The sequence below is a fragment of the Halichoeres trimaculatus genome, unplaced genomic scaffold (genome assembly GCF_033239565.1).
Source record: "Halichoeres trimaculatus isolate MK-OKI-2021-1 unplaced genomic scaffold, fHalTri1.1 fHalTri1_scaffold_23, whole genome shotgun sequence".
Taxonomy (NCBI): Eukaryota; Metazoa; Chordata; class Actinopteri; order Labriformes; family Labridae; genus Halichoeres; species Halichoeres trimaculatus.
This window is the reverse complement of record NW_027437201.1, coordinates 5,934,274-5,947,806: the sequence shown is the minus strand read 5'-3', so window position 1 is coordinate 5,947,806 and position 13,533 is coordinate 5,934,274. Positions and strand designations below refer to the sequence as shown.

The window sequence follows — 13,533 nt, the reverse complement described above, 5'->3', positions numbered from 1 at the left end:
CCCAGAAATATTATGGTCCATAGTTGCTGACCATAAAATCTTCCTCATGTATCAGTTTTTAGTTATAAACTGCAGCATCAGAATAATTTTCTCTCTTTCTCTCTCTTGGTATGCTAAACTTGTGCAGTTATGAGCTGCACGTTTTTCTCGTTGGTTGTGCGCTTCGAGGCGTCACCATCTGTCATCCAGCAGCGGAGCTTCATGCATGCGTCCTCCTCTGGTCTCCTCCCATTGTAGAAACAGCTGTGGACCGTGAACCGTGGAGTGTGGGTCTGACGCGGATTACCTGGATACTGGCTTCAAGTGTGGGTGGGCATTCACACGCGCGCTTCAGGACTCGACTCTACATTTTTCTTCCAAATGGAATCATTACAAAGAACTTCAACAATGGCGAGCGGGCTTTTTCGCGCTTTGTCTTTACTACTGATTCTGGAGTTGAGCTGGGGTAAAGTGTTCGAGGATCTCGGTGAAGCAGCGGGTCGAGATGCCGGGTTGACTCTGGGTATGGAGCAGCGCGTTTTTACGCACGAAAACGCACATCGGGACATGGTCTCCATCAGCATGTTCAAAGTGTATGACAAGTACACCAAGGAGCCGCAGAGTCAGAGGGATGGAAACACCGTGAGGAGTTTTAAGGCTGTCCCGAGTGAGTGAACGCACGCGCGCAATAATTCCACGATCTATCCAATCAAGATGAAAAAACACTGTTTTATGTTCCTTACATGTGTTAAAATCACTATCTACTTAAACAATAACATATCCTTTAATTTCTTGTATTTTAATGGCTGATAAGAGTTTATTACTTTTGGAACATTTTGATTGCTTATTATTTTGACATTTTTGCCACATTTAACCCTAATTATAATTGACAAACTGTGTAAAATAAATAAAAAGAATAAGGATTTTTTATTATTATTATTCAATTTTTTTTTTTTTTTTTTTTTGCTTGAAAGTGGATTTTTTTTTTTTTTTTTTTTTTTTTTTTTTTTTTTTTACAATATGTTACAAATAAAACATGATGAATGTGTTTTTGCCCAGATCCCGGACTCCACAGAATTTTATTTTCATAATATATATATATTTTTTTATTTGTCTTATTAGTAGAATTATCTTAACATCTTCAGTGCAGGTGTTAAGTCAATCACCCAGCAGCCTTTGCTCCCTTTGGGTGAAACATCTTCACCTCTCTACTCTGTCAGCGTTGTGATTTACTAACCTGGGGGACTCTCAGTCCAGAGTGCTGTTAGTTACCCAGTAGCTTAAACAACCTAGGTGTTAGACAAGAGCCTATTATCACACCCAGACACTGGCCGCGCAGGGAAAAGCCTCAGAGGAGCTCTTTCTGCTATAAGCATTTCCATATGTCTGCAACAGACTGGACCGGTCCTGTGTTTGTCTCTCAGGCTGTGGCGGTGGAAGTGTGAGAGACAAGCTTGAACTTCATGAGTGCAGCGATCTAGGATGAGGCTTCAGGGTCATGCATGAGGCAGGATCTTAAGCGTGCCACGCTTAATATTTTCCATGCTGCTGCAGATGTCAGTCAGATGTGTTGAGCAACATTTTGTGGAAGATGAATACGGTGTGGTTATTTGTGTCAGTTAAATGTGCCAGAATGAAATGATAAAGAGGGGGAAACTCTCCAGGCAGCAACTCGATCTCCTGTGTTATCTGTGCTGATGTTCTTGGGCGAATGAGCACAAAGTGTGTTTGACAGGACGTCTGTTGGGTTGGATGAGCATCACATCATCATTTTGACGCCGATATGAATACGAGGAAAAGCAGCAGAAATGATAACTTTTCTTTGTCTTAAACTTCAACGTGAATAACTTTTATTTTCTTATCATCCCTGTTTCTTTCTGTTTCTTCACCAATTCCCAGGATTCTCACACGGCAAAGAGGTGTTCCAGTTCAACCTGTCCTCCATCCAAGACTCCGAGCTCATCCTTTCTGCCTCTTTCCATTACTTCTACAAGCGACCCCGCCAAAACCAGCGACCCTGGCGTTTCCGAAGGCCTCGCCACCCGTCCAGTGGCCTCCAGCATCCTAACCCTGCCTCCCAGAAGCTTCTCTTCCACGGACTGACCCTAAACTCTGCTTTTGCAACACCGCTGGGAAACGTAACTCTGGCTCCTTTCAAGAAAGGCTCTTGGCAAACAAAGGATGTAACAGCGGTGGTAAAACACACCAGGGAAGCCAAGGAGCTTGTTTTCACAGTGGAGTTTGATTTGGGGTCTGGTGCAGCCCGTGTGCAGCAGAGAGAGCGCCTCTCTCCAGCTAATATGCCGTTTATCATTATATACGCTGATGATCAAGCGATAGATGAGCCCAACAGTGTGGCCATGTCTCTGCAGCGGTACGGTTCCTTCCCTGTAGGGGAAGCTGCAGCTTCAGCATCTGCCTCCAGGATCCGCAGAGAGCTTCACCTCCAGATCCAAACAAATGACATCCCAGAGGTCCAGTTTAACTCCCTGAAGAATCATGAACTGTGGCAGAACACATATTTCCCTGCCAAAGCCAAAGCTGCAGTGAAACCAGGAAGGAAGCAGGGAAGTCAGGACAGCAGCGAGGGCCTGAGTAAACCCCAGGTGCTGAGCTTCGACGAGAGGACAATGAAAAAGGCGAGGAGGAGGCAGTGGAGTGAGCCCAGGGTTTGCTCCAGGAGGTACCTCAGGGTGGACTTCGCAGATATCGGGTGGAGCGAGTGGGTTTTGGCACCGAAGTCGTTCGATGCCTTCTACTGTGCTGGGACCTGTGGATTCCCCATCCCAAAAGTGAGCCAGACATCCCTCTTATAAGATTTATCAACATTTAAAAATATGTAATGACTGCCGCACTGTTTGAATCACATCTGGTGTTAACTTCTCAAGTTACAGTTGCACTTTCCTATGTATAGAAAGGGTTTATTTTTTGCTTCTTTATCCTAAAATGATGCAAAGAGCTGCAAAAATCAAACCAGATTTTAAATATTAAGACTGGGAAATTGAAAATATCAATCCATTCAAAGTGTTTTCAGTACCTAAAGTAAAAAAAAATGTCTAAGAAGTATTTATCCATTCTTTTGAGCACTAGTTAAAATCTGGTTTGTACCACCCCTCTTTCTGAACTCATGATGACTTGTCTCCCCAGGTGGTGCGTCCATCCAATCACGCCACCATCCAGAGCATCGTCCGAGCCGTGGGAATCGTCCCTGGTGTCCCCGAACCGTGCTGTGTACCAGAGAAGATGAGTCCGCTCAGCGTTCTTTTCCTGGATCCACACAGGAATATGGTGCTGAAGGTTTACCCCGGCATGTCTGTGGACACTTGTTCCTGCCGATAAGGCCAGAACTGGGGGATGGGAGGAGGGGCATTTTCCTCAAAGAAGATTAAGACATTGGACATACTGTACAGGAGGGCATTTCCACATGGAGGAGGACTGTAGTGATGATGAACTGATCTGAGTTGAGTCTCAGTCTGAGAACTTTATGCTGAATGTGTATTTTGTCTAATCCAAAAGCAGTCTCGAAGTGCACTTACTACAAGCTGAAGTATGTGATGGTACCAGATATCTATAAATAGACAAACTGTACCAGCACTGTTGATCCTTTGAGAAGTATTGCAGTCCTTTGCAGCACATTTAGGCTGTTTTAGAATTAAAACCCTTTTATAAGCTCAACATCTGGAGTCCAACAACGTTTTGAACCATCTGTCTCTGACTGCGCGTCTAGGATTGGACTGCAAATTGACAAACCACTCACAGAGTAAAAGACCCAGAAGGATGACGGAAACCAAGTTAATCAACTCATGTTTTGTAAATACTGTATCTACGGTGTCTACTAATGCAAACTAAACGTACTGACTCTTCAGAGATGTGTCACATTAAGTGACAACGTGTTGTTTTTGAACACCTCTTCTTACACTAGCATGAGGTGTTTTCCATGCATGGAAGGTTATATCTCCTTAAGATTTAATACTTTGTTTATACCTTGTGTGTGATGTGTGTACTTAAACACCAGATAAGATTTATGTACTACAAGCACAGTGAGGCTTGTTTCTGGAAAAGCAGTGCTCTGCCGCCACCTGCTGTGCATCATGGGAAAGTTAAGGGACTTGGGCATTTTGAAAGGAAAAACTCCAGTATTTTCTTGTGGCTGTTCAGTATTTTTCTTTCACACACGAGCACTGTTTGTCAGAGTTGGCATGTACAGTTTGTAATATTCAGTTTCATGTATAAATAATTCTTATTATCATGTGTTTAATATAATGAAGTGAATAGTTAAGTAACATGTTGTATGCTTGGTGAGGAAATAAAATAAATTGTAAATACTGTCAGGGACTCACTTTTATTTTGAGGTGGTAAATAAAATGCAAACATACTTCTTACATAACTAATATTTTCCCAATGCCCTGCATAAAAATGAGAAGACAATATCTAGAACTGAGGCTAAAGTAAATTGAAATATAACTAGTGTTAACTCCAGCTTTCATAAAGTGATGGAAAAATATGCTGAGTTAAGTGACCATCAATTTTATTTAATCCCATTCACACACCCATGGCACAGCCAACAGTCTCTTTCCCAAGTACCAGATCCATTTATGCTCCAGCCTCACAGATTCATAAATTTGACTTGAATAGGAAAAGAAATAACATGCAGTCTCATATCATTCCAGTTAAGTGAAACCAACATCATTTCAGTCCACATGTGGCAAATTCAGTTAACTGGTAACTACTGACTGCGTATTGCATGACCAGTTTGAAGGAGCAACGAGGCACGTTTCTTCCATCTTTATGATGAACAACCAGGAATGCAGAAAAAGAAAAGGGCTGTCTTGTAAAGCCCTGTATTAAAGAAGTCCTCAGATCTCAGAGCATGTTTGCTCTGTTTGTTTCTCTCCTGATGCCTTCATTATTTACTCCACTCATGCTTTCATAACTGCTTGACTCCACAGAGAGGAACTCTTGAGTTGGCCACAAGGGAAGCATTTTAATGAAACTTGGCATAAACCAAGTTCTGGCTGAGTGACTGAAGCGTGAAAGACCCCCCCAAAAAAAAATCCTAAATATGCCAGACTCATGTCAATGTCCCCAGAAACACTGACTTTGCTTTGGGGCTCAAACCCCCCACAGAAACGAAGAGCAGATCCCACCATCCATCTGTGACATGCAGGATGTTGCAGATAGGACCACCATCATCATGTCTTTGTTCTACTTGGCAGTGCTGTGTAGTGTTCTGCTCCCATGTCCCTCAGATTTTACAGATTATCACAGTAACACTATCTACTCGTGAAAACCTTCCCAAGTGTTTGGTCTTTGTAAAACGAAAGCAGCACTGGTGTGATTCAGAAGGAAACTGATAGTGAAACAAAAGAGATAATCTTATCTAGTCATTTTTGGTAGAGATTAGCTGTTAACATGTTTATTTCTGCTGTGAAAATTGTCTTTTTTGGCTTGATGTGAACATGGTTTCTGTTACTTCCAGAGCCAGTCTAAAGCAGACACTTGAGCTACTGCAGTTTTCAGGATTTCTACAATGTCTCATACATTTTATTAGGCACACCAACTGCTCATCAATGCATAGTTCTAATCAACCAATCACATGGCAGCAACTCAATGCATTTAGGCATGTAGACATGGTCAAGACAATCTGCTGCAGTTCAACCCGGGCATCAGAATAGGGAAGAAAGGTGATTTAAGAGACTTTGAACGTGGCATGGTTGTTGGTGCCAGACGGGCTGGTCTGAGTATTTCAGAAACTGCTGATCTACTGGGATTTTAACCCACAACCATCTCTAGGGTTTACAGAGAATGGTCCCAAAAAGAGAAAATATCCAGTGAGCGACAGTTTTGTGGCCTTTTACGGGAGATCCCTATGAGGAGTGCATTACAGTAATCATGCCTGGAGGAGATAAAGACGTGGATGAGCTTTTCTGCATCTGCCAGGGTGTGTGTTGGACGAGTTTGGAGATGTTCCGGAGGTGGTAGAATGAGGTCTTACAGATGTGCTTGTTGTGGGTGTCAAAGGTTAGTTGTGGGTCAATTTTGATACCCAAGTTGGTGACAAAAGTGGAGAGGGGGATGTCTTGGTGATGGTGGAAGAGTGGAACTGATGTGGTGTTCCAACTAGAATGGCTTCTGTTTTGTTTCAGTTCAACTGGAAGAAGTTGAGCTTCATCCTTGCCTCTATCTCCTCCAGGCAGGTTGTCAATATGGATAGAGGAACAGTGGAGATGGGGTTGGTCCTTATGTTAAGCTGGGCTTCATCAGCATAGCAATGGTAGGAAACCCCGTGACTGCTGATGAGCTTACCCAGAGGGAGCAGGTAGAGAGTGAAGAGGGTGGGACCCAACACAGAGCCCTGAGGGACACCACATGTAGCATTATGGGTGTGGGACCGTGTTTTTCCCAGGGCAGCGAGTTCAATTCTGTTTGTAAGGTAGGGGATGAACCAGGTATGTGCAGTTTCAGACTGTCCAATTGTGGATTACAAGTGATGAAGAAAAATGTTGTGGTCAACTTTGTCACAAGCAACTGTAAGGGGCAGAAGGATGAGTAGAGATGGGGAACCAGTAGCTGCTGCCACCAGAAGGTCATTGATGACCCTGTACTCAAATGTCCTCCACAGTCCCCAGATCTCAATCCAATAGAGCACCTTCGGGATGTGGTGGGACAGGAGATCCTCAACTGTGTGATGCTATCATGTCAATATGGACCAAACTCTCTGAGGAATGTTTCCAGTACCTTGTTGAATCTATGCCACCAAGGATTAAGGCAGTTTTTAAGGCAAAAGGGGGCCCAACCCAGTACTAGCAAGGTGTACCTAATAAAGTGGCCAGTGGGTGTATTTATAGAACAAAGGTTGTCTCTCATAATAAACAAGATAATGCTTGATGAACGCATTTATCAGAACGTGAGGTTGGGTGCCAATAACCTGCAGTGTGGTTACTAGTAAATCTGCCAGAAATGGAAGTTGCAAGTTGTCATTTTAGCCCTTACTGTTAAGCCATTTAGCAATTTGGCTAAGAAAAAAAAAAGAAAGAAAAAGATAGGCCAACATAGGTCAAGTGTCAGGTCAGAGTTCAACAGATACTTTTTTCATTAAACTGTTGTTCCCCATTCTACATACCTTGCATATCAGCACACCTCTAAACAAACTGGCAGCAACAACCTCAAATCTGTATTTGTGCATGGCATCCTTTTCCACAATAAGTGACATAACAAGCAAGTAATGTGTTTAGAGTTCAACATCAAATTTTTGTTCGATGTGTGACTTCTATTTTTGACTCTGCCCTCTGCTCCGCAATGTGTCACTGATTATTTTTCTGGCACATTCCTGTAACTTTCTTTATCAGGAACATGTGTGTGTTCCGATATGTACCGTGATAAGGTAAAAATAAAAATAACCACGAGGCTGTGAAAAAAACAACATTCAGAAGAAGATGTGGGCTTGTTGTCTTGTTCTTCTGTAACTTTTATTTTCACTGAATCCAAACACTTCACCCAAAACCTGGGAAAACTCATTTCATGGAAATGTCTGCTGGTCGTAACCTCGCAGTTTCCAGTTCCTCCCTCATTATCGCCGTCAAGTGTTTACAGTGTCTTCATTAGCAGCCAGCCCCATAATGATAACAAAGCTTTAAAGAAGGCATCACTTACAGTGATAAGCATGTCCAAGCTACTATTTTGGTTGACACAAGTCCCCATGTTTACTCTGGGAGCATGGGAGCGGACATCAGAACTGTGGTCCTTTCATTGGGGATCTCCATTTCCAATCCTTGCCACCACAAAGTCTGTTTTCAAGCTGGAAAAGAGACAAAGTTTGTGACATTTCAGTGGTGTGGACAGAATCTGATTTCAAAATGCCAAGCTCCAGATCATTTCTGTTTCAGGTGTGTTTGAGTCTGCTGGTCTCTATCGGGTCCTGCACATGTAAACCTCTCAAAAATGACATCCAGAGCGAGTACGATGAGAGATTCTACTCCCAGCTGTCAGAGGAAGACCTTCTGGAAGAAGAGGACGAGGAAGCAAGGATGGAGAGCCTTTTAGGAACCATGAAGGAAGGCTTTTTAAGGCAGCTAAACTTATCGGATGTTCCTCAAGAGCACAGCAATATCCAGCCTCCTCAGTTCATGATGGAGCTCTACAACAAGTACGCCTCAGGCAGCTCGACAATCCCTCAGTCTGATGTCATACGAAGCTTCACAGTGCAAGGTACAGAAACAAGGTGGAGAGATTCAATGTGTTATAGTTTGTTTAAGCTTATGGGTGGGAAACGCAAGACAGCCTTTAACCTTTTCAACTGAAGTATCTATATAGTAGTAATAAAAAATTGCATCCTAAATGTATGGATTAGTTGTATGTTTAGGTTAGTCTCATGTTTACACAGGTTGTAAGAATATATACAAGTTAGACTTATTAAAGTTTGCATGTGACCCTTCATAACAGACCTAACCTCCAGGATCAGAAACCACTGATCTAGAGTAACCATAGCATCTCCTTGTGTGTAGCTACCGCAACTGCTTCTACAGCTGTGACTGTATTATTTTACCTCAAAAGACCACCTTTTTAAGATAAAAAAAAAGAACAGACTTTGAATTTCATACTTTTCATTTGATACAACTTGTTTGTGTAAATAACATCTAAGAGGTCTGATGTTGGCAAAGAGAAGTGCTTTCAAAATTAGCACTGAAGCTGAACCTGGAGTAGTTCACAGCCTTGTAGCCAGTAAACATTGGTATCGGACAGTTTTTCTTCAGAAAGAAGAAACACTTATAGCATTGTTTAAGATTCTGAAACCCAGACTCTTTCCTATTCGTAAGTTCATATCAGACCCAAGCTGTCATCATCTATTTTCTTATGGACCTTTTTGCACTTTCTATACACTTTCTTACTTTTGTTTTCTTGATTGCTGCTGTGACTCCTGAATTTACCCTCAGGGATAAATAAAGTATTTTCTATTCTATTCTATTCTATTCTATTCTATTCTATTCTATTCTATTCTATTCTATTCTGTTCTAAACGTGTGCTATTCAGGCTAAGTCATTTTCAAGAGAACTGTAACCAGCTTTGCTTGCTAATGTTGCGCTAAATTCCAATGTTAGCATTGCTAGCTTAGTTGTTTGAGGTTGATGGGGACATTGATTTGTCTGGCAAGCTAGTATTTGTGCTGGTATCAAAAGTTAGCATGGTCAGTTGGTAGGTGTGGGTACCTTTCACAATTGGAACAATACGGTACTGATGCCCCATACCTGGCAATCGATACCGGTACTCAATGGTACCAATCCTCGGTACTTTTTTGTGTTTATATGGAAAAAATATCAATTTGTTTAATAATAAAATATATTTATTTTTTTCAATTTAACACATTTGTTCCTCAATATATAACTTTGAAATGCTGTGTTCATGTCCAGCATGGAAAACTACTCTTCCACTCCCTCACAAGGATTTAAGTACTTAGACATGGTACCTTTTGATTTCACATGAATCAGTACCCAGTACTTTTGACAGAATTTGGTCAGTACCTATAAAAGTACCTTATTCGGTACCCATCCCCATCCCTATCAGTTGGTTTGTAGTAGATCAACTGGTTGGCTAATTAGTTGTTTGGTTGGCTGGTTGACTTTTTTTATTACCTGCTCTTACTAGCAATACCAAGGGTAGCACTCATCCTTTGTTAAAGTAAGGTGACAGCTTAGCTAGATTCCAAGCAGATGTCCAAAAAATCCTGGTTTCAACAAAAAGTTTTTATTTCAAGCTCTGTCTCGAGACACAACAAACATCTATAAAACACAAATATGTCTAAGTTAGAATCCAGTGATGATTATGCCCAATGTTGTGGCTCAGATGTTAACAACATTAGAAACTTGAAAGTAAAACAAAAGCAGCATTTTGGGGATTTACTTCAGTGAGGCAAATGACTTCTAACTTGAACTTGTTGTTCAAATTGGCATTGATTCAAAATATGGTCACCACCTAACTTCTATGTATTTCCTCAACAGATATCACTCACTCTGTGACAAACGGCACCAAGATGAAACACAGACTGCATTTCAACATCAGCATACCCAGGCATGAGAAGATCACTACGGCTGAACTACAGCTCTTCTTCTTAAAGCCTCAATCATACGTCAACTCAAGCGGATCCAAGGCCACGGTCAAAGTCTATGAAGTGGATTACGGTAATTTCACATCCACAAACCAGCTACTGGTGGGCAAAGAGGTGACAGGCTCACAGAGCACATGGGAGACCTTTGACGTGACGATAGCGATTCAAAACTGGATCAAGTCAGGCCATGGAGGATTCTTTTTTGATGTGGTGTTTGACAGGAAGGACTGCAAGGCTTCTGTAAGTGAAGAGAAAGGGGAAGGCTGTTTGAACATCAGCATGACTGTCGGAGATAACACCTCAGCGGCTTTAATAGTTTTCTCAGACGATCTCAGCAGCCGAAGAAGGGAGAAAAAGAAGGAACTGAGAGAGATGATCCTCCATGAAGAAGAAACCATCTTACACTCTGGAGCTGATTGGAACAGAGGAGATCAGTTCTTTAACCACATCCCTGAAGCTCAACATCCAGGCCGTAAGAAAAGAAAAGCAGAGAGGCAATACTGCCAGAGGACATCCCTCAAAGTCAACTTTGGAGACATTGGTTGGGACAGCTGGATTGTTGCACCTCCAGAATATGACGCCTATGAATGTCGAGGCCTGTGTTACCACCCACTCACGGATGAATCAACTCCATCAAAACACGCCCTCATCCAGACTCTGATGAACATCAGGGACCCTAAAAAGGCAAGCATGGCCTGTTGTGTCCCCATCAAACTGGACCCCATCACAGTGATGTATAAGGAGAATGGACGCCTCACTATAAGATACCTTTATGAGGAGATGAAGGTGGCAGAGTGTGGTTGTAGGTAGTAAGAAAGGACGGGGCTTAATCTTGTGATTATAATGGCGTCCTTTCAAATAATGCTGCATTCCATTTGTACTCAGAACTGGGAAGTCGGGAGTGAGAGTGACATCATTTCTGAGTTCAGAGTTTCAGTTGCTAAGTCGGAAAAACTTGCCATAACAGCAGTATTTCTGTATATAAACATTGAATAATACTATATATATGGCTGATTTATTGCGGCAAACACTGGTCTGAAATTCTAAAATTAAAAAAATCTTACAGGAGCTTAGTTACTGTTTATCCCAGAATTCAGAATTTCCTACTGGGAACTCAGGGCTGGTGTGGGTCCTTGAGTTACAGATCGGAAATTCTGACCTCGAGGGGCGTCCCAGCTGGGCCTCCCCTCTTGGAACTCGGAAATTCCCACTTCCAAGTACAAATGGAATGCAGCATAAATCCCTATTCTTCTTTCTTTAGAATAACATTAATTAAACCATTCAAAAGAAACTCTGAATAGGCTAACAGTGATGTTTTGAGCTATACTGCTTTATCATTATCATGAAAAGGGACTGTTAATGCACTTATGATCTTTGTAATATTCACGATCTCCCTGGCATGCTAGCTCATAGAAATCACTTTGATATTCATGTTTGCATGTTAGCTAAGCTACGCTAAATGCAATCAGAAGTACACCCATAATGATCTTGATCATAAGCAAACCACATTTATAATGCAGTCTAGGTGTAATAGCACTGTAGCTCTCACCTCAGCACCTTCATATGTGTGTTAACTTGAAATATGCTGGTATGATGGGGAAGTAAGCATGCTATGAAATGGTGAAATATGGATAGACAGTGTCTTATTCTTGGATTCTTTTGTGCTTGCTTATTTTTTGTTGTTGTTTGTTTGTCTTTTATTTGTTTTGGGGTTTTTTTGTTGTTTTTTATTGCATGAACGCACATTTGCTTACACCCTTACACTCCTGTTAGCATGCTAGCTGGTTGTAATATAGTATCATGGGCATGTGCACAGTGATAATTAAAGCATGTTGATATTTTATTTTGTAACACTATATATTTTATCCTGTAATTTATGTTTAGCATATTTATGATTTAACCACAGTTTGTTAGCCTGCTATTTAAACAAGATTGGATTGTCCTGTATTTGTATTATACACAAAGAAAAGATAAACAGACCAAAACTAAATATTTCCTTATGATTTGAGCTTCATTTAACAAAAAAAAGAGAGAGAGAATGTATTAGAATGTATTACTCTGTGTACAAATTTGAATGGCTAGCTGTTAAATTTTGTCAGAACAAGGTGATGATCAACTCGTATTTATAGTTCCCTACAGCAAGAGGGCTGGTGAAAAAATGCATAAAGGTCATACATTAGAAAGAAAGGTCTTGTAGCTCTTGCCACAAATAGTCATGACTGGGACTGAGACCTGAACTTTGTACTGGAGCACTGACTGAAATAAGACTGAGAAGATGAAGAGGAGCACTAGGACTTTTTAATTAAACTTTCTTTTCTCTATTTTTCCCCAAAATAACCAATTCTTTTTCAGGCAAGAGGGAGCTAATGTTGGCTGCATGTGCACTCGTGCTGTTTTGTTCAGTGACAGTTAGGGATGGGTACCTTCCACATTTTAAACAATACGGTACCGATTCCAGGTACCTGGCAATCGGTACCGGTACTCATCGGTACCAATTTGTGGTATTTTTGTGTGTGTTTATGCTGTAATAAATATCAGTTTATTTGATAATAAAATAAAATTTGTTTGATAATGAAATGTAAATTCTTTGCATTTCACATATTTTTTCTTCAATATGTAAACTTACCATGCTGTGTTCATGTTCAGCATGGTAAATCACCTAGTCTTCCACTCCATCCCAGTCACAAGGATGTGTTTAGGTACCTAAACATGGTATCTTTTAATTTTACGTGAATCTGCACCCGATACTTTTGACAGAATTCGGTCGGTACCTATAAAAGTACCTAATTCGGTACCCATCCCTAGTGACAGTTACTGCCAGGATCCTTTAGGGGGTGCCATAAATAGATCTGGTAAGGGCTCCTGACTTCTCAGTTTGATGACTCAACCTCAGTCCTGCTGATAACTGATAATCCAACATTAGTATAGTGACATTCAATTGGAGTTGTCGATCAAGTAATTTTGTTAACACAAACTTGTAAATTACTGTAGAAGCTGTGTATATATTATTATTATAAATATGGAATATATTCAGTATCTAGCTCCATATAATTTCCTGCTTTTTTCATCTTTTAGCATTTCTGATGTTGCTTTACATATAAGAGGAACTGTAAATCTCATAAGTTTTTCAGTATATAAAGCTGATATATTTATAAGTTCAACCAGAATTTCTGCAAAATATTTAATAAAGTTACTAACACACATTCTTGCTTCTTAGTACTTCTGTAAGACACTCAAAGACATAAACCATGACTAAAACATCATGAATAAGATTGCAGTGTTTGTTTTCAATTATAAAAATTTTCTAAAGGCAAAACACAACCACTGGCTGATTGAATTGTCAAATACAGGGGCAAGTGCTTTTTGCTTCAGATACCTGGGATGTGGTAGCTTGAGCATACAGCCAGGGGGCATCGTTTCTCTAACAACCATCACCCTTTGCAAAGGGACAG

At 40.9% G+C, this 13,533-nt stretch overlaps 1 protein-coding gene across 1 annotated transcript; it reads left to right on the top strand.

Annotated features, from left to right (window-relative positions):
* The first annotated feature begins 225 nt into the window (after positions 1-225).
* Positions 226-10,891, top strand: LOC141785451 (uncharacterized). The gene is made up of 6 exons (XM_074663780.1): positions 226-646; positions 1,879-2,771; positions 3,127-3,304; positions 7,652-7,797; positions 7,866-8,187; positions 9,975-10,891. The coding sequence occupies exons 1-6, from the start codon at positions 361-363 to the stop codon at positions 10,889-10,891; spliced, it is 2,742 nt and encodes a 913-aa protein (XP_074519881.1). The 5' UTR covers positions 226-360.
* The last annotated feature ends 2,642 nt before the right edge of the window (positions 10,892-13,533 follow it).